Here is a 21765-nt window from a genome sequence, read left to right as displayed (position 1 = left end):
CATTTACACTTCCATTGTTTAACACCTCCCTAATTTGACACCCCCCACCCCTCCCATTTTGCCAGTTACCCACTGATATGTATAAAAGGGATATACCTGCAAGAAAGTGGTAAATAAGGGGCTGTTTGAAAGGGGGTCATATAAACATTTTACAGGTAATATACCACATCTTCTGTCTGAAATGGGCATTATCTCCACCAGATAGACCCAGCCAGTGAGTCTTCAGTGTCTTCACATCCAGTGGTCCCTCAGGAAGAAGCCATCAACGAAGGTCAAAGGTTAGCAGAGAGAAAAAAGAGACACTCCACTTTCATTTGTCACAAGCCAAATTAGTGCATTTGTATGCAAGAGTGTTTATTATTAGGCCTATTTTTTTTATTATTATTATTATTATTTTCTATCAAGTCAGTTGACTGTGTGTAAAATGCAATAACTGTTTGTAAAATATAAATACATACAATTTGATATTTTCACAATAAATGCCAATAAACTTGTTCCTGTTAAATCACAGTTCCAATAACCTGGAACGTTATACTGTACATTGGGACTTTCACTGCTCTTTATTGCACACAGGTGAATGCGTAAGATGGTGAAGGATTATGTCTTAGTGATCATAAATGGTGTATTATGCATCATGGTCTGTTTGTGTGATTTAGTGTATGCACAGACCAGACTTTTAAAAAGGCTTCCGCAGTTTTCTTGGAGCCTGATTTACAACGTGTTTGCACCAGGTGCAAAGTTTGCACGTGTTTTCCCAGATGGAATGAATCATAGAAGGTATAGTGTGGTGAAAGAAAGGAGTGTAAATGGAGAGACATTTGTTTTAATCAATCAGTCACTCAATAACCCTTTTTATAAAACACATTTGTCACAGCTTTGAATTTGGTGTTTTATGGAGCTCCGTCTTGTTGTAATGACTGTCTTTCTTTCCACATCAATTAGCCTAATTAAAAGTGAGCAAGATGACTTACGTTCCTTTACATTTTATCTGCATGTCGCACTACACTTCTCCTTTATACAGACATGAGAAAAATAATTATCATACTGCTAAGTGTTAAAACAATATGGCCACATAAAGCAAACCTTTTTCTCTATAAAAAATATATATTCTGGAGAAAGAAAATATGATGAAATGTTAAAGCCACTGGCTTCCATGATCTATTTAGGTAATCAATGAAAGAATACATAAGTGAGCCAGGAAAATGTTTATAAATGGGTCCAACAATTACTCAACAGATTAAACACAAAAAAGTATTAATGGCTTTATTGATCTAAAGCAGATGACAAATGATTTCAACACAGCTGGACATTTAACAAAAAAATGATGGTTATTTGCAGGCAATAATGCATCAACAATATTTTTTAGAAATCTGGCTCCTTTTCTTGTACAATTAACAAAAATGCATGTGAAAGAAAAACAACACAATATTAGACGCATCTGGCCAGCAGAACCAGGTCCTCAAAATGCAATACGACATAAAAGGATATCTAGCACAAGGAGATAGATACATCATCATCACCCATGTATTCATTCTATTTGTTAGAATAGAATTATCACAGAAAAGCATTTGAGTGAAGATTTGAACACAAAAAAGTAAAACCATTTCAAAGTGTTTTGATGGATGAATCAATTTAAGACACAATTGAGAGTAGACCTAGAAGCCTACACGAAGCCAAAAGTAATATTATCATTCTTGTATGTAATGTCATTTCATAAACCAGACTGGTTATTCAATTTAACAAAAGTAAGAGGAACTATTTCAAGTATTTTCATGAAGATTTGTGTGGCAAAGTAGCCTACAACAGACAAGTTTAGGCCTACTAAATAGACAGTTCCATACATGTCCAGCATGCATGATTGATTATAGATTAATATTACAAATCTGACTTATTATCGTAATAATTTTAAAAGCTGAATTAGATAATAGGTTTGCATCAAGAACTGGTATGAAAAATCATTAATATTGTTAAAACAAATAAGCCTATCAATAAAAAAAATCAGTAAAATAGATTTTGTAGCTGTTACAAAGAATAAACTCACATAAAATACTCGGGCGAGGAAGGATTGTCACTGGTAGACCCAGTTTCATGGTAACCATTCGAACCAGTCAATTTCTCGCATTTGAGTTTATATGCGTCCCTCTCGCGTGCCAGCCGGTTGAGCTCGTTCTTTAGCTGCTCCACCTGTGTGACGAGGCTGGTCTTCTCATGCTCCAGAACGTGCTTCAGCTGAACACGTTTGTAGCGGCAGGATTGTGCATAGCCGCGGTTTTTCAGGGTTCGGCGCTTCTGCTTCAGACGCATCACGTCGTCCTTGGTCAGACCCCTCAAGTGCCGATTGAGCTCCCTCACTGACATAGACACCAGCTGGTCGTCCGAGAAGGCGCTCTCCACGTTGAGTCGTCTGTCGTGGCGATTCTGCTGATGGAGGTGGTGCGCACTTAGCTGCGAGTCGGGTGAGTGCGGAGCCGAGCAGTCGAGGTCGTGCTTGTTGTGGTTATATTGATTTTGGCCGTGCATATCTTGCATATCAGGGAGACCCGAGAGTGCGTCGGGTTGACGGTTAAGTCCAGGGTACTGCTGGGCATGGCCGTTGAGGTTATGTGCCGCCCCGTACCCTTCGAATTCCGCTTGGAGAGCCTGTTGGTGACCGTGTGGAGTGGGTTGGTGCCCGTGGACTGTGTTACCGATGAGGGCCTCCACTGCATCCTCAGGTGTCAGGCCAAAAGTGTTGGGATACATTTGCTGAGAATAACCTCCAGTGCTGGGTGTCCAGTAAAGATCATCATCAGGGTTCCTCTGCTCATCCGGATAATAACTCGGTGATGAGGGCACCGAACTGCAAGGGGTGCTGACCGGGGTGGAGGAGACTGAGTCTGGTCTCTGGAGCTCGCTACACGGCCCAAAGAATGAGCGGTCTATCCCCTGCATTGTCTCCTTCTTCACATCAAACTTCATCAAGTCGAACTCACTGACATAACCCAAAGGGTTTTTGGGAAGACCCAGATTTGTATGCGATTCGGCGGTCATTCTTTTCTGGATCTATTTGTCTTGGCCACTTCCAAGGGTCACAAAACTCAATTCTCTCATGCAGTCTTTTGCAACAATTTCACTATTGATAAGACGTTTTATACAATCAGTAAATCCGTCAAATGAAATCTACAGTGAAAATACGCGTGCGCAAAAATTGAAAGAAACCCGTCCTCTTCACTCAAAAGTTTAGAAACACATACAGTAGCCTATTAATCGGACAGAAGAAAAGTGCTCTGAGTCCACGGCGGGGCCAAGAGCTCTTTGCATGTGTGTAGCGCTACTGGTTTATGCTTGCGAGCACACTTTCTTCATAAAGAACCGTTGCATGATGTCACACGGTATAGACTACACCTCCATGCTCCTCTCCAATAAAAAGACGGCGAGAAGGGCAATTTGCATAATAGCTGATGTATGTGTTTTGACAATCCAACAGAGGTTGAATGTAGAATGGTGCCCACATTTTTTACATAGACCTGCAGACGTATTGTACACGTTTTCTAGGCTACTGTGGCCTACTTCTTTCTTTAATTTGTGCATACGTTTCTCTTTCTTTCACACTTTCCCTTGCCAATTGATGTATTAAAAGTGTTTATTGTGAAAGACCATCTAGGAACTGATGCTGGAATGAAAAGCATCTGAGGACTAAATAGGCTATGTTAATTATGTGGCATATATGTCCAGGGATATATTGTAGTCAATAGGGTGAGTAAATAAACATTTAGTCGCCCTAAATGACCATCTGACTTTCCATATAATTAACATAAAAGCATCACGGTTTAAAAATCACAATTATATTTGGACAACGGTGCAAAAACATAATTCAGAATTCTAATCGAGCTGTTGTGCATTTTGAATAATCCAACACCACCCATAATAAACAAATAGCCTATCCTCTCTCTAATCCATGAGTAGTCCATTGAAAATACATTTTTATATTCCTCTTGCATGTGTTATTATTTAATTTCTCCTTATATTATATGAAAAGCACAATGGGTTGATCATAGAGCTAGAAATAGGCTAATTCTAAATAACTGTATTTCTATGGGGTTTCTCCTTAGTTGGTAGCCAAATATTATATGGATCTATGCTGACCCCTTGAGGTGATATGAGGTAAAACTTCATTCTTGCCTGTCTCAGAGTATACTGAACTGTGAATGAAAGCTAGTGTGGTATTATTGTCTGATAGCTACCCTGTTATTTTTTCATGAAAAACAATGTGTATATTGGCTTTTTTATAATGACCTTGCCAAAAGAATGTACAGAGTATGCACAGTAGCCTATACCAAGTAAGTATGATAATGGTGGCTTGTGATTTCCTCAGCATATCACATATTGTACTTTCTTGTAGCCTTCTCTCCCTCTGTTTGTGTGTGTGTGTTTATAGATAACATCTATCCCACCTGGTCAGAGGGTGCTGCTGGGCACTGGTTATTTAGTAAACATACAGGCTTCTAATGAAATGAGTAGTTTTTTCAGACCAGTGACAGTAAAGGAACATGGATAAAATGGACATGAACAGAAAATCAATGGCCAGACTGCACAAGGCTAAAGTTATGATTGCTGGAGAACAACTGAGGTATGAGAGAGAGAGAGAGAGAGAGAGAGAGAGAGAGAGAGAGAGAGAGAGAGAGAGAGAGAGAGAGAGAAGAGAGATTGGCTTTCTTTATGGTTATGCTACCTGTTGAAACATACTGTGTGGAAATCCGACAAGCTCCTTCCATTTTTTTACATTTCTTTCAGATATAGTAGTTCGCATATTTCCTTCAGCTGATCTTCCAATTTAATGTAAACATTTAATTATAAGAGATACAATATATCATATAGAAATGTCAACTGAAACTGATTCAATTCATGTTTGAATATATTTCTTAATGTGCCCTTGTCCACTTATAGTCGTTATAGCTGCTTTATTCAAAGTTTTACCTCATTGCAAGGTTGAGGCTACATGATGGCAAACTGATCAAGGATCGACGGTACCATCTGCGCACTTACCCCAACTGCTTTGTGGCCCAAGAGCTTACAGACTGGCTGATCAGCAACAAGGAAGCTCCCGATCGGGCCACAGCGGTCTGCCTCATACAACACCTGATGGACCATGACATTGTGCACCATGGTAGGGCACCACAATAGCATCTCTCAGGGGATATAAAATGCATAGTAGGAGCTTTTCCAAGAGCCTATAGCCCTGACACAGGACAAAGTGTATATCCAACTCCTATAATGCACTTTCTCACAAGAGCATAAGAGCTTTGCCAAGATACTAACATTGATAATTGATATGGGAGATCCAAAATGCTGAACCATAAAGTAGGGCAATGTGAAGACACTCTCAGGACGTTTCCTTTGTCTCTCTTCCACTCTGATCTCTTTAGTTTGTGACAAGCACCCTATGTTCAAGGATGCAAAATTGCTGTACCGTTTCCGTAAGGATGATGGCACATTTCCATTTAACACCGAGGTGAACGTCTTCATCCGAGGACAACAATTGTATGAGCAGTAAGAACTACTTTGTTCACCCTGGGGGGTCTCTATCTCGTAGGAACAAGTGCCCTTGCAGAGGACAAGCCTATCTTAGGGTAGCCACATCATCTGTATTATGTTCTCAGTATGTGCTGGTTTTGGTGATTATGGACTGAAACTTCAAACTTTACCAAATGTATACACAAGTTTGTGTGTAATTGTTCCATTAATTCTGTCTCTGGAGTGCAAAATGGATGTGACCTGTTTTGTGTGTGTCTGTGTTTTGCAGTCTAATAACTGGCAGAGACTCCATTCTGCAACTAAGGGAGGAGCAAGGTGTTGCATACCAGCGCTCCATCCCTGGCTGCCAGTTGATCGACTGGTTGTTACAGAATGGAGAGACAGAGAGCAGGCGCCAGGGTTTGGAGTTCTGCCGTGCTTTGCTGGAGCATGGCATCATTCAGCATGGTGAGTTATGTTACCTTTTAACCTTTGGCTAATAACATTGGAGGTAATACTGTTTCCCTAGCCTCTCACAGTTGATCGCCTACTCAAATTACTTCTATCATAACCAATTAGTGCTATGCTTTTCCTCTCTCTCCTCTTCCCAATTCCCATTAGTGGCAAAGAAGTACGACTTCTTTGACAGTAGATTACTGTATCAGTTCTGCATCAATTTTTGCCGCCGGCGCCACCTGTCTGAGCTCTTGAATGAAACTGAGCGAGACAAAAAGGAAGGCGTATCAGTGCATGCACTGGAGGACAACCATGCAGACAGCCCCTTTGTCCTGCCCAAGATCCCCCCACAAGAGGAATGCAGTGGGTTTCAATCTGGTAAATGCAAACATAAAAACAAAGCAAGAGCTCTAAAATACTTTATATGCAAAAATTATTCCATGGTAGTCTATACTGTTGTGACACAGTGGATGAGCTGTATATGCATACATGCATGCATTTATGTCTGACCTCTCATAGCAGTGCAGCCCAATAAACCATTGAAGATGATATCCAATGTGCATCAGGCCAGTTTGAATTCTCTGCAGCTACATGCTAGTGGATATTTACCCCCTGCCACACTCTCCTCTGCCCCAGTGGTGAGATGCAATCCAAAATCAGGTCAGATCGTCCCTCTGTTCTTTTTTGACATCATTCATTCTGTTCAGGCTTACACCGATGTAGTCTCCCTAAGCAGTTCGTTTCTGATGAAAGCCATTAGGGCCAAAACATAATGTTTTAACCGAAAAGTATAACAACATTTAAATATATATATATATATATTGAGCAAGAGCACCTACTTTTTTCTGACCTGTTAAGTCTCCCAGAGGGCAACATGGTTTATCAATGCTATTGATAAAATAATGTATTTAAACACTGAAATGAAAACTCTACATCGGTTTTGACAGTGCTTAAGAGGAATGTGACATGTGAGGAGCTACTGTCCCCTGGTGCACCCTTCATCAAGAGAGTGTTGACGGTGAGCTATAAGGCAAATATACTGTATGTCCATCCTCTTTGTAGTCTTTTCTCTATTGGGGAAGTAAATATGTATTTAGTCCCCTCATACCAGTGTTTTGCATCTCAGGTGATGGGAGATGCAGTGGGCTGGGGCTTTGTGATCAGAGGTATGGCTCCAGTTTACGTCCAGGCAGTTGATCCTGGAAGCCCTGCTGCTGCAGCAGGGGTTAAGGTAACACAAACACACACAAAAATAGTTACACACACAGTAATATATGACTATGTATTTATTTTCACATTCTCCTGTTATTCTAATTCTATGCCTAGGTGCGTCAGTTTGTTTGCCAGGTGAATGGGCGAAGCGTTCTTCACCTGGATTACCGCCAGGTCACCAGATTGGTGATGACCGGACCTCGCACTGTTGTGTTGGAGGTCATGGAACCACTGGGGTGACTTGAAGTGCCTTCAAAATCCTCCAAAATCAGCCTCCAAAATCTCCTGAACTAACTAAACTATTGTGTGCTGTGTGCCAAATGGGAAAGTTGTGGTATCTTTGGCTGCATTTAGACAGGCAGCCCAATGATGATCTTATCCACTAATTGGTCTCTCTTCCACTCTGATCTCTTTAGTTTGTGACAAGCACCCTATGTTCAAGGATGCAAAATTGCTGTACCGTTTCCTTAAGGATGATGGCACATTTCCATTTAACACCGAGGTGAACGTCTTCATCCGAGGACAACGATTGTATGAGCAGTAAGAACTACTTTGTTCACCCTGGGGGGTCTCTATCTCGTAGGAACAAGTGCCCTTGCAGAGGACAAGCCTATCTTAGGGTAGCCACATCATCTGTATTATGTTCTCAGTACTGTGTACTTTTGACCAATCAAACCAGATCTTTTCACATCAGAGCTTTTTCAGCACTGATCTGATTGGTCAAAAGATCAATTACTGAAAAAAGATTAGGATTGGGCTGCCTGTCTAAACCCAGCCCTTGTAGCCTACAAAGAGATCTGTAAACTACTTCCAATTTCTTATGTCTTGAAATAAAAATTATCGCAGTGCATGGCTTTGTTGTTGCGCATCAATGGCTGTAGATCGCTGAGTTGTAGATTCGGCCTGTTAAATATTATTACGTCTATTCATGATGTAGCTACAGTAGCTAGCCTAGAGAGAGAAAAAATACATACTGAAAATAAATATAAACGCAACATGTAAACTGTTGGTCCCATGTTTCATGAGCTGAAACAAAAGATCCCAGAAATGTTCCATATGCACAAAAAAGGGGCACTAAAATGCTGGGGACAATAAAAGGGCACTAAAATGTGCAGTTTTGTCACACAACACAATGCCACAAATGTCTCAAGTTTTGAGGGAGTGTGCAATTGGCATGCTGACTGCAGGAATGTCCACCAGAGCTATTGCCAGAGAATGTAATGTTAATTTCTCTACCATAAACCGCCAACAACTTTGTTTTAGAGAATTTGGCAGGATGTCCAACTGGCCTCACAACCACATACCACGTGTATGGCGTCTTGTGGGTGAGTGGTTTGCTGATGTCAATGTTGTGAACAGAGTGCCCCATGGTGCAGTGGGGTTATGGTATGGGCAGGAATATGCTACTGACAATAAACACAATTACATTTGATCGATGGCAAATTGAATACACAGAGATATCGTGACAAGATCATGAGGCCCATTGTCGTGCCATTCATCCGCCGCCATCACCTCATGTTTCAGCATGATAACGCACCGTACCATGTCGCGCAAGGATCTGTACACAATTCCTGTAAACTGAAAATGTCCCAGTTCTTCCATGGCCTGCATAGTCACCAGACATGTCACCCATTGAGTATGTTTGGGATGCGCTGGATCGACGTGTACTACAGCGTGTTCCAGTTCACGGCAATATCCAGCAACTTCGCACAGCCATTGAAGAGTAGGACAACATTCCACAGGTCACAATCTACAGCCTGATCAACTCTATGCATAGGAGGCGCTGCATGAGGCAGATGGTGGTCACACCAGATACTGACTGGTTTTCTGATCCACGCCACTACCAGATACTGACTGGGATACAGATGCATATCCGTATTCCCAGTCATGTGAAATCCATAGATTGGGCCCTAATTCATTTATTGACTGGTTTCCTTATATGAACTGTAAGTCAGTAAAATATTTGAAATTGTTGCGTTTATATTTTTGTTCAGTATATATAAAAAAGGCAGCAGTATTCTATGGGCCCATATATCGTGGATTATGTGGGTGGGTCCAGTTCAAGTAAAACATATTTGTAATGAAACTTTCCTTCATTTGACACTCAAGAAACATTGGTGAGACTTTTGAAACAAATACATACTCAGTGCTAAAGAAGGAACGTATCTCAGAAAAAATCGTACATTAAAAACTTATCTCCCTAAACATTCACTTCCGTCTTTTTCTCCTCGCCATTTTGGATTGAATTGTTGATTTGGCTGGGGGTTAGTTGGTAACATTCGAGAGAGAAGGATCGATTGATGATTATCGGAGTTTATTGTAACAGTCCAATGTGCCATGTATGCTTTCTAATATGCACTAGCATGTATCACAAATATTTTGGCTGTTAGAAATTAATCTAACGTATTGCAGATGGCACAGAGATTCGGCTAGCTAGCTAAGCAGCAACACCGGCTTGGCGAGGACGAACAACAACTGCATCATTGAGTTGGATTCAATCGTTGGCCAGCTAGCGAGCTAACGTTACTTGTTAGCTAGCATACGATCTCAGTAAACCATTTGGGCTCCCAGTTTTTGTGTGGTCGGGTTCGGAGACATACCAGGTAAGTTTGGTTGGAGGAAACAATCAACATTTGTTTCATAATTAGCTAGCTACGCGGTATGTGAGGCAACTGACGTTTAAATAGTTAACAAACATGCATGGCTACCAAACGGCTGCGCTAGCTAGCTGGTCGATTAGACGTTGGCTAACTACTGCATGCTAGCCAGCTCGCTTTCTACTAAGCTTAACCCCAGACGTCAGCTAACAAGTAAGTTAAATGGTAACTAGCATCCATTGTGTATTTTCTTCCTCAGTCCCGCGTTAGTTAGCTGGCTTTTATGCTTGCTAAAAACGATGCCCTTTCACGGTAACAATAGCTAGCTATATACTACCCATGCTTTTCAGTGCACTACATTTTGAAAAGAATAGCTAGCTTTACTGTTAACAATGTACCTAACTAGCTAGCTTAGCTACCGTAAATTCAAAAGCCTACCTTGCAGGCACAACTAAGCCAAGTTAGCTAGCTAACTTAGCTAGATAGTCGTCCCAAAATCTTTGACTGAACGCTACCATTACCACGTTTAGCTTGCTTTAATCACGATATCACTACTTAGCAAGCTAGGCCCATAGATACAGGAAGCAAATAGATTTGTTGAAAATAAATCATGTTGTGCCAGAACTGAAGTCCCATCACTTGTGTGCCATCCATGCGGCTTTCTTGTGACTTAGCTATGATCTTCAACTGCAAAGAATCATAACTAACATTATAGCTAAGGCATCAGAGTGATTCTTCACGAAACCTGGGCATAAAAAATACCATGACTTTTTTTGGAATTTTCATGAAATGTAATCCATAGAATGGTCCTTTTCGGAGGAACGATTGTTGACATATATTTGACATTGCATCTAAAAGCGTAATTGCGAAATAATTAATACAAGTTGGTATGTTAATGAGGTTTTGGCCTTACCCAGGCCTCCTTTAAACCAGTTAAATGTAACTGAATGTAATCGAAAGTGTCATCTACGTTATCCCCAAAAGTAATTATTTATCATGAGAGGGTCATAAACAACAACTAGTAATACTGCATATTCAAAGAAAGGTTAAAATCTCACCTTTCTGGTAAAAATTGCTGAGGTGTAGTCACTTTTGAGGACAGAAGCTCAAGTACCCAGTACAAATATGATGAAAATATGAAATATTTAATAATGTATTTCCTATTCAACAAAACTGTATGAAAAGGGCTTGAAATGACTTAAATGCTTTCTAAATATAGCATAATCAAATTATAAAACGACTAAGATTTCACCTTCCTTATAACTGTAAAATGCATATTTGTATGTTTAGTGTTAGACAAAATGTGAATCTTTTCTGGAGGTCTCTTGATCAAAATGTCTTCCCCCATAGCTGTGAATGTCTCACAGGGCTCTAGCATGGCTTCCTGAACTCGTTAGGAATTCGGCTTTCATCTCATTAATCTTGTCCGTCTATGACAAACAGAAAGGTTTTTTTGTTTAACATGTATGAATTATTTTAGAGTAGTGGCTGTAAATTGACTTTTGAATGTGCTACCGTGATGAAACCACTCTCCCCTGCTGCACTATGATGTAAGGATTGCAGTCATGTGCTTTGTCGGTGGCTGTGATGTAGGATTCAACCAGGAGTTGATGGACAGTCGAAAAAGCAAATGAAATGGTAGGAGGGACATCCCAGCTTCAAGTGGTTTCAGATTTCACAGGCTCAGAAAAAAATACTACTGTGTCTGTGGGAACCAGGGCTATCACTCGATGCAAGCCATTTCGATCTATGGTGTCCACAGATCGATTTATAATTGAAAATGTTGGTCGGAACCGGTACCAGAAACACGCAGGTCCCTTGCATCTAAGAGGTTTTAAAGACTCCATAATGTTTCATCTGTAGGCAGGGCCGGCTCTAGCTTTTTGGAGGCTCTAATTGGGACTTTTTAAAATATAGTGTCCCCCCTCTTGACCACGGAGATAAATTTTCGTTTGAAAGTTAATTTACTGCAATTCTACACATTTTGCCATGGGGCGTAGAGAAATTGTTGCAGTTTTAAAGCACGTTTTCTGCAGTTCTACACATTTTGCCATGGGGGCGGTGAGAAAATGTTTCCATTTTATAACACATTTCAAGCAATTCTACTCATTTTGCCATGGGGCAGAGATACATTTTTGCAGTTTTAATCCTTAAGTCTAAGTAACATAAAAAAAAAAAATCCCCATCAAAATCCGTCAGTTTAAGCTAGAGATATCAGGTTTTCCACCGCATCCGCCTATGTTGGTCTTCTGCATCTGTAGTGTAAGGTGGCCGGGCTACAGCGGTGTTTGTCAGACCATGAGACATCCCGAAAATCGGTCTTCTCACAAAAAAGTCTGTAGGGTCTGAACGGTTTGGCCTAGAAACTGTTATTAGCACAATATGGAAAGGGGAGACTCACGAACACAATGGTGTTCTCAGTTTTGCACAACGACCCCCCCCCCCCACAAGTCAAGTGTCACGGGACTACAGATTTTGCCATGACGTATGCTATGTTAATGATATCTGAGAGAGAGTGACTATCAAATTCAATGGGTGCCCCCTGGAGGTCAGCGCCCCTGGGCACTTGCTGTGCGTGCCCGGTCGGTATTCGGCCATGATTAATACAAGTTTAGATAAGTTAGTCTAGCCAGTTACCAATCAATCTAAAACGTGCATTGCCTACTATGTGGGACATACGTTATCATTTTTAACTAGCAGAGATCCCACTCTGGAACTTTGATATGCCTGTAGACAAGATTGTATTATGTTCAACAATTTATAGAATATTTTCAATATTCATAAATTAATGTAAGAAAATTGATAGACTGGTTAGCTGACAACGTCACAAACGCTGCGCACTATTCAATGTGGCAAAAGTCTGTGTGTTGTGATTCTGGATGGCCAGATAGCTAGCAACAATGACATGAAGCTGCCATGCAGGGAATCGTAGGTAGCTCATTTCAGCTAGTTTTATCATGTCTTGTTTTGACTGATGTCATGTCTATGCTAATATGCCTCAAATGTGCTTGCTAGCAGCTAACCAACAACTGTAACGATGTAGGCCATATAGGTTTGACATGAGTACTAATAGAATTCTCCCTGATTTATTCTTCTTGCAGACTAGAAAGATGTATCAGCTCCCTGTGAACAACCTCACTAGCATACGAAGAGCAAGGAAACAGGTGAAGAAGGCACTTAGTGACATTGGACTGGAGTACTGCAAGGAGCAAGCAGAGGTGAGCTTAAATGTTTACCTAGAACTAAGGTTTTGTGGAAGTGTGTCTGTGACTTCCGTGAGTGTTTCATTCATAATTTTGTAGTCACTTGTGCTCTCGAAAACATTGTGGTGGTAGAAATAAATAGGCATATAATCCAATTTGACAAGATCCAGCATACAGCTCTGTGATTTCTGATCAAAATGCTCTTCCCTCTCACATAGGACCTCAAAGAATTTTGCCCAGATGAGAACTATGTGAAGAATACTGTCTGCCTGGAACTTTGTTCATGGGATCCGTCATTCTCCAAAACACAGGTAAATCACTCACACTAGGCAATTTAAAAGATTGGTTATTAAATTACCACTTATTCTGGGGCTTGTAATGATTATAGTGCTTCTTCTTTGTTTGTCACAATCATAAATAAAACTAGCATTGGATGAGGGAGCAATCATTAAAATGTTCTAACTGTTGTGATAACAAAGAAAGATAAAACAAAAATGTGGTGCAGTGTCCCATTCTCAAACTCTCCTGGGTATTTGTGTGTCTTACAGGAGTACCGGTCAAAGCCTTTCTGCTGCACCGAGTGCCACTTCTCTTCCAAGTACTACTCAGGCTACAAGAACCACTTCCGAAATGTCCACAGGAACAATTTTGAGAGCCGCATCCTGCTCAACTGCCCTTACTGCACCTTCACTGCGAGCAAGAAGACTATGGAAACACATGTCAAGGTCTTCCACATATCCAGTGTGGTGCGTCAGGGTCTGGGCGCCTACCAGGGGGCTGCTGTGGGGGCAAATAACAAGGTGGAGAGGGCAATGTACTATTGCAAGAAGTGTACCTACCGGGACCCTCTGTACAATGTTGTGCGACGGCACATCTACAGGGAGCACTTCCAGCATGTGGTCTCACCCTATGTTGCCATGGTCTCAGAAACATCAGTAAAAAATGGGGCTAATGCTGTCAATGGTAACAACATCCTCTGTAAGCGCTGTCAGTTCTCCACCCGTAGCTATGAGGCGTTAGTGCAGCATGTCATTGAATATCATGAGCGCATTGGCTCTCAGGTGACAACCATGATTGGACATGCTAATGTTGTGGTGTCTAGACCCCAAAGCTATGGGATGGCCCAGAAGGGTTCTGTGGTGACTGGGGGTCGTACTCTGACGTCTGAACAGGTTAGCCATATGGTGGGGTCCCATCAAAAGCAGGGGGCTTCTGGACTGAAGAATATGACCAGTCAGTCCTCTATTGCTGGCCAGCGTTTGACCATTCCTGGCCATAGTGGGTTGGGAGAAGGCAGATCCTCCTTATCCAATAACTTAACGTCACCCTCAGGAAAGCAGGTTTCTGGTGCTAACGCTAGTCTTACATCCCAAACACAGAAGTGGAAGATATGCACGGTCTGCAATGAGCTCTTCCCTGAAAACCTGTACAGTGCTCATTTTGAGAAGGCACACAAGGCTAAGAAGGTATGGGCAATTGCGAAGTTCATCATGAAGATCCACAACTTCACCAGTAAATGTTTGCTTTGCAACCGATATCTGCCCAGTGACACATTGCTTAACCACATGCTGATCCATGGGCTCACCTGCTCACAGTGTCATGCCAGCTTCAATAATGTGGAGAAAATGCTGGATCATGTGGGGCAGGCTCACCCAGATGACTTTGTTGGTCCTCCAGCTGCCTCCCCGCTTACCTTTGAGCTCACGATTGGGCAGGCTAAGAACAAGATCATACAGCTTATTGTTATAACCTATAACATGAAGGAACCTGTAGCTACCCAGGAGCAGTCTATGGCTTCCCATGCTCAGAACAGCTTCCAAGCTTCAGTGAAGAGTCTGCCTTCAAAGATGCCAGAAAGAAAGAATGACATGCTTGCCAGAAGTCAAGCCACTGTATCTGGAAGCAATGAGGTTGGCAAGACCCTATGCCCACTGTGTTTCACCATCCTGAAGGGTCCTATCTCTGATGCATTGGCACAGCATCTGAGGGAACGACACCAAGTGCTTCAGACGATGCACCCTGTGGAGAAGAAGATGACGTACAAGTGCATCCACTGTTTGGGCGTCTACACCAGCAACATGGTGGCCTCTACGATCACTCTGCACCTTGTGCAGTGCCGAGCTGTGGGCAAGGCCCAGAAGGGCCCGGGACCAAAGTCTGCCTTAACACTTAACTCTTCTGGTGCAGGGTTCTTAAAGCGTCAGCTACCCACCCAAAGCATGTCTGACTCCAAGAGGATGAAGATGAACAATGATGTTGGATATTACCCCATGACCATGGACAAGCCAGGGGAGGCTGTGGATCTAGTGTTGGACCCAAGGAGCTATGAGCACAAGACCTATGAGGCACGAAAAGCCTTCCTCTCAGCCTATTTCAATCGTCGCCCCTATCTAACCTCACAGGAAGAAGAGAAGCTGTCTGCAAGCCTGTGGCTCTGGAAGTCCGACATTGCCAGTCACTTCGCTCACCAGAGGAGGTCATGTGAGAGGGACTGTGAGACCAGGAAATTGAAAGTGCTACTTGGCTTTGACATGCAGGCACTCAAGGGACTGAAGCATGACATGGACTTTGAGGAGAAAACCAAGCTCACTGTCACCTCAGTGGAGAAAGCCTTTAAGTCTAGGCCGGCACTTAACACAGACCAAAGCAAACGATGCGAGACAATTAACTGTACCCTCAAGCTAAGTACTTACACAGAAGTGACAGAACCCATATCTATTGACTCGTCTGATAATGAGTCAGAACAAGAGGACTGTTCCATTGAGAATGGGGAAGTTGACACACACAAATCTGTGGATGTCACATCTTAAGAGAAATCAAACCTGCCAGAAGAGAGATCTCCAAGCATTGATGGGCCTTCAAGAGAGGAGAAGGTGCCTTGGCTTGGTAACATGAGGCATCAAAATGAGAGCAGCCTAAAAGACCTGCAGTACATGGGAAGTATAACGAGGGTTTGGTGCAGGTAATTCTTGCACATTACAGTTCTTCGGTTATAGGATAGTCTGGAAAGGTATGAGAGACTGACAGGACAAATTAAGACTTCATAAAGTCAGTGGGATGCGCAGTTTAAGTAAAGAAAAATGACTCATTCATGAATTAGGAACTACACAAGTATAGAAACAAACTATTAAAACTTCTGGCTCCAGATAAAGGTTTGCTGAAGTGAGCTAAACAATGGTGAAAAAGAAAATGTATGGCGTCTGTAACTAATTTTGGCAGTAACATTGTACATATTTAGTAGGCCCACATTAGATTATGCATACATTCAGACTAATATGTATGTCACAGTTTTAAGTGAAATAAAAAAACTTTCACTCTTCATATAGGCATATGGATTGTCCTCCCATATGATGTATTATTGTCATTTACATTTTAGAGATAGCAGGGTAACATGTATGCCTATGTTCACTTTTGTATAAATAAATAACAATTGGTTTAATAAAGCTGTTTGCAATTAACCTTCACATTTGACCAACACTAGTATCATGTCATTGTGCCCCTCTTGTTATACAAATATACTCCATTGTACAATTAATTTATTAAAGTAAAAATGTTTGTTACATTTGGTTTAAATGTTTGGTAAATTGAAAAGGTCAAGTCAGTAATAGTCCCTCAATTAAATGATAAGTACATTATTTATTGAGAGAAATATTTGTACAAAATCTTTGGGGGAATACATTGACATAAATATCAGAACACACGGAATATCTGCCCTGTGACATTTTGAACACAAATCTCAACTTCCGTTGTGCCTAGTCTGATTGGTTGTTTATTTTGTGAGAAGGCAGAACATCCGATCTACATGAGAAAACTGGCCAATGGCCAACGTGCATTATTAGCCTTTTCGCTGCTGCAAATATGTCGAAATTTTGTATGCTTTTATGCACAAAAAGGAATCCACTTTTGAAAAAATCGATACCTCTATCTTGAAAGGTACTTCAGTCTTACTTGCAATTGTAAGTATGACAGACCATGGTATTTTTTATGATTAGGTTAGAAAATATTACTATGGAGATGGGAAGCTTGTACAGCAAGATATGAAGCTGTCATTTCTAGCTTGCTAGCAACGATGCTAATTTGATACGTATAACTTCGCTACATACATTCACTTATTTTATGCATACCGTATTGAGAAATTATTGCTTGGTTGTCACTTTTGCTCCAGGTGATATGAACTTAATCTCAATAGGTTTGTTTTCGAGCTGTGAAATCAATGTATATGGCTATTGCGCAGCATGAAAGCAAACACATTTTGACAATTTGTTACTGTTAGCTAGGTTATGCACTTGTCAAACGTGCCATAATGTAAACAATAGCTGTTTCGTTGTATCTAGCGAAGTAACTGCATTGTTTGGTGGAAAAACGCTTTAGATCAGTGGCGGTCGGTGCCGTTTAAGATGAGCATGGCCTTATTACTATTACAGCACATTGGACGACTGCCATTCGTATTCCATTCACCCAGCTCAATGTAACATCGATAGGTTTAGGCTACTACATGATACTCGAATTTTCTCTATACCCATCACGAGGTTGCTACAACCTAGCCTATGAATTAAAGTTTACAACGTAGGTGCACATGTTGAGAGAAAAATGTGAGTAATCAAGGTGACCGTGACACATTCAATACCGTCTTGCACACTTGCCTGCATCTAGCTGATCTAGGGTGTAATCATTAGTCCAGTTGCAAACTAGTGTTTCTATTGGACAAATTCAGTTATGTTTATTCCCGTTTTGTTACGTTTGCTTCCGTTTAAGAAACGTTTTTCAACAGAATCGTCTAAATGAATACACATCTGATCACACGCAAACACAGTTCACTTTCATAGCAGCCATATACAAGCAGCATGATCACTTTGCTCTTGTATAATTCCTTCTTGCATCTACGCGTTCTCCTCCTCTCACCTTTTCATTTCACGTGTGGACTTCAGTGTACAACACATCAGCTGCCTGTGACCAGGCGAAAAAACCTTTCCAAGCCTAACCTTCATATCATAACTGCTACACACAGCCTACATTGTCACCATATTAGCTAACTTCATAGTCAACATAGCTAATAGAAATAACGCGTTAGTAAGCCCGCTACAATCATGCAGTACAGTGAGTGTACAGTCAGGAAGCAGTTTAGCTAGCAGTTACACCGGCGGGCCCCGGTAGCAATAAATTAATAAAACCAAAAGCTTACCTTGACTTGGAAGAGTTCCATTGTTGGAAAGCCACAGCCAGCAAGCTAGCTAACATAGCATCCCTATCTGTTTGAGTAGGCTAAACTATCTAGCTGCATTCGCTAGCTAAGTAAGTGAAAGTGAAATATATAGCTAGCTCTCTCTTTTAAGAATTAAGAAATTAATTTGTTCAAAACTGTTGAACTATTGTCTTTCTCTCTCTTTGAGTCAACTACTCACCACATTTCATGCACTGCAGTGCTAGCTAGCTGTAGCTTATGCTTTCAGTATTAGATTAATTATCTGATTCTTTGATTGGGTGCACAACATGTCAGTTCATGCGGTAAGAGCTCTGATAGGTTGGAGGACGTCCTCCGGAAGGTCTCATAATTACTGTGTAAGTCTATGGAAGGGGGTGAGAAACATCAGCCTCCTAGGTTTTGGATTGAAGTCAATGTACCCAGAGGAGGACAGAAACTAGCTGTCCTCCGGGTACACCATGGTGCTACCCTACAGAGTGCTGTTGAGGCTACTGTAGACCTTCATCGCAAAACAGTGTGTTTTAATACATAATTTGGTGACATGTAAATATATTTAGTATAGTTTTATCTAAAAATGATAACTTTTTAAATGTTTCATGATTGAGATTTATCTGAAATGCACTGAGGAGGCTGGTCCTCCCCTTCCTCCTCTGAGGAGCCTCCACTGCATTTAGTTAGCAAAGACAGCTGGCTTGCTACCTGACATCAATGGTATTAATTGCGTAATTAGTTTCATACATGTGTCAGCGGCTTATTTGGAGATGCATGTTTTTTTGTTTTTTTACCTTACCCAACAGACCTGGATTTAGCAAGACTCTTTCTATATTGGTCTATGTAAGGACTAGGAGATCGTAACATTGAATTACACTATTTCTAGGTGATTGTGATGCTGCTGGGGCAGAGAGTTTCATTATTAATGACAATGACCAATAGAATCCACCGTGTTTTCATGTGTTCTGCATCTGAGAATTTGTGTGTGAGTGTGTGTTTTTCTTCCAGGGTGTGATTACTTGTTGCAGCCCAGAGGAAACTGCCAGACGGCAAGCCTTCATTCCAGACATCCCAGTTACAGTGTTAGGTATGGCAGGAGAGCCCTGGGAATCCAAATAGTGTAGAGTCAATGGATAAAGAGTGTGCATAGAAGGTGGAAAATATGTCTTACAGTAACAGGGAACTGGTGGTGTTTTTTATAAGCTATAAACTGTCCCAGAGAAATTATCCATGTTGTCAATTGGTGCTGGAGGGTGCAAGTGGACGGACTGAGGGGGAAGAAGCCATTGCAAATGGGTCTTTGGGGAACAACAGGAATGGCAGAAGCAATTTGGGTAAGCCTTCATCTCCACAGGGGGGCATTGAGGCAGTGAAAGCAGCACTACGGGACTCAGTGGATGAGTTTGAGCTGCGCTACACCCGCGCCTTCAGTGACCTTTCCTCCCAGCTCCACATCACCCCTGCCACAGCCTACCACAGCTTTGAGAGCGTGATGGACGAAGTGTTCAGGGACGGGGTCAACTGGGGTCGCGTGGTGGGCCTTTTTGCTTTCGGCGGGGCCCTGTGCATTGAGTGTGTTGAGAAGGATATGAGCCACCTGGTGACGCGCATCGCAGACTGGATGGCCACCTACCTGGACAACCATATCCAGCCCTGGATCCAGAGCCAAGGAGGATGGGTAGGTTAGAGCTGATACTATACATCCAAACATTATACATCCTTGTTACAGGATTTAGTAATACATTCTCATTGTCAACACTATGGTGTGTGTGTGTGTGTGCCTCCTTTGCTGCACCCACTCAGAGAAATTGAAGATACTATGATAGACTACACTAAAGGGAGAAGCTACAGTGGGGTATGGGGGCACACTGATGGGTTGTGAACACATAGTTCACTGTATGTATCTTCCTCTGTCTCTGTTCCCTGAAAGGACTGTTTTGCGGAGATCTTCGGCAGAGATGCAGCTGCAGACATCCGACGGTCCCAGGAGAGCTTAAGAAAATGGCTGCTAGTTGGGGTGATGCTGCTTTCAGGAGTACTGGTCGGCACTCTCATCATGAAGAAACGCCAGTGAGTGGTGGAATACAAGCAACATCTGCTTTACCCCCAGCACATATAAACGCAAAATCAATGAAAATAGAACTTAATAGTTTGTTTACATAAGCCCAGTCTGCTTGTGCACTGACAGAAACCTGATTAATAGCCCTGGCTATTGCAGTTTTTGGGCAATCAATATGTAGCTTGGTGAGCTGTTTTACTGATTGCGTCTCATGTCCTGCGCCCTTCTTTTTACATTTTAAAAGTGATATGTAAAATAACATTTGATGATATTTTTCATATTATTGGTTTTATTTTTTATTCTTTACCTTGGTAAAGGGTGTTGCATTCGAGACTGGAGATGCTTTAAATGGACCTGATAAGCTAAGAGTGAATGGGAAAAATGCAGCTGGTGTGATAGATTGTTTTCGTGTTTTTAGGTTTGTGTGATACCCTGTATACCCTAGGACCAACTACAGACATTCTTTCCAAATGGACATTTGACCAATTACATAGAAGATTCTAAAATATTGTTTTTATTTAGTTTGCTCCAAGATGTTAAACCAAACCTCTGTTTTCATTTGACATTTTCTTAAAATGTTCTGTTCCTTAATGTGCTGAAGTTTCAGGCATGCTCTAAATAATAAAACATATTTATGTTTTAAGTGTTTTTGTTCTATGTGATTCACTGACAATAGTACCACACAAAGAGTGAGAACACAGAAAAAGTAATGAATCCAGATTGGCCACGCTGCATTCTCATATGCCATTAGGGGGTGCATGTGCTCAACAAATACAGTTTCTGGAGTGACTATTTTTCAGCCTCAACTCTCAGTGCAACATATCAGGAATACCTTTTCCTGTTTCCCAGAGACTGTTGCTCTGAAAAGTGTATCTCTAATATACTGCCAATGTCACATTGTCTCTAGAAGGTCTTCGCTAGTAAAGTTTGGAAATTGCTTACAGCACTGATGGCAGTGAAACATCCAACTTGGTTTGGAATCATAGTCCTGCTACCCTTGCACAATTAAAAGAAGCCATTGTAATCCCTTTGAATTTCATATTTGTAGTATGTAGTTGTAAATAATGGATACTTCCTTTTCTCATCCTACACAATATAGTCAATACTTTTTTCAACATACACTTTTATTCAAGAGCACATACAGAATAGTTTATTGATGTATTACTCTGAAGAAGAATCACATAGGCTGATAAACTTTTAGGTATATCCTGATAATAACATACTACTGGATCTGTTCATTGGAACCTATGATATTCAAAACACACTAAGAGATGACTTCTCAAAGAAGAAGGCTGAAAGTGTGAATGGAATAGACAGATGACAGATATGGAAGGACTATACAGAGCCTGTGGTTGCTAATCTCTCCCTGTCATTTGTTGCCTTTTCCGCAAACCATAGCTAGCCGCACCAGAGGATAAAGCCAGTTAAGGAAAGACAAATAAATTATCGAAACACCAGCTTCTCAGAGAATCTAACTCTTACTCGTCATATTCTCATGTCATATTCCCTACCTCTGAATCTTGCTTCTTTTTGAAAGCTCACAAAACTGTG

The 21765-nt window shown here is 41.3% G+C and overlaps 4 protein-coding genes across 4 annotated transcripts; 3 read left to right on the top strand and 1 right to left on the bottom strand.

Annotated features, from left to right (window-relative positions):
- Positions 1 to 1249: 1249 nt before the first annotated feature.
- On the bottom strand, positions 1250 to 3351 carry LOC311133110 (transcription factor MafB-like). Its single transcript, XM_084166546.1, has one exon. The coding sequence runs from the start codon at positions 3028 to 3030 to the stop codon at positions 2038 to 2040; it is 993 nt and encodes a 330-aa protein (XP_084022672.1). The 5' UTR covers positions 3031 to 3351; the 3' UTR covers positions 1250 to 2037.
- Positions 3352 to 4559: 1208 nt separating this feature from the next.
- LOC311133183 (DEP domain-containing mTOR-interacting protein-like) lies at positions 4560 to 7950 on the top strand (the record flags this gene model as incomplete). The annotated part of the gene is made up of 9 exons (XM_084166632.1): positions 4560 to 4609; positions 4968 to 5146; positions 5406 to 5529; positions 5783 to 5961; positions 6115 to 6327; positions 6469 to 6609; positions 6897 to 6967; positions 7076 to 7180; positions 7276 to 7950. 9 exons carry the CDS (start codon positions 4560 to 4562, stop codon positions 7399 to 7401), a joined length of 1188 nt encoding a protein of 395 aa, XP_084022758.1. The 3' UTR covers positions 7402 to 7950.
- A 1449-nt stretch (positions 7951 to 9399) lies between these two features.
- Positions 9400 to 16425, top strand: LOC311133176 (activity-dependent neuroprotective protein a-like). Its single transcript, XM_084166621.1, has 4 exons — positions 9400 to 9764; positions 12860 to 12976; positions 13180 to 13272; positions 13510 to 16425. Exons 2-4 carry the CDS (start codon positions 12869 to 12871, stop codon positions 15769 to 15771), a joined length of 2463 nt encoding a protein of 820 aa, XP_084022747.1. The 5' UTR covers positions 9400 to 9764; positions 12860 to 12868; the 3' UTR covers positions 15772 to 16425.
- A 336-nt stretch (positions 16426 to 16761) lies between these two features.
- LOC311133187 (bcl-2-like protein 1) lies at positions 16762 to 20857 on the top strand. The gene is made up of 3 exons (XM_084166635.1): positions 16762 to 16917; positions 19164 to 19833; positions 20086 to 20857. The coding sequence occupies exons 2-3, from the start codon at positions 19318 to 19320 to the stop codon at positions 20227 to 20229; spliced, it is 660 nt and encodes a 219-aa protein (XP_084022761.1). The 5' UTR covers positions 16762 to 16917; positions 19164 to 19317; the 3' UTR covers positions 20230 to 20857.
- Positions 20858 to 21765: the final 908 nt, after the last annotated feature.

The sequence above is a fragment of the Coregonus lavaretus genome, assembly GCF_964263955.1.
Source record: "Coregonus lavaretus genome assembly, chromosome: 8".
Lineage (NCBI taxonomy): Eukaryota > Metazoa > Chordata > Actinopteri > Salmoniformes > Salmonidae > Coregonus > Coregonus lavaretus.
Note: the sequence above shows the minus strand (reverse complement) of the source record. Positions and strands in the feature narration are given on the sequence as shown.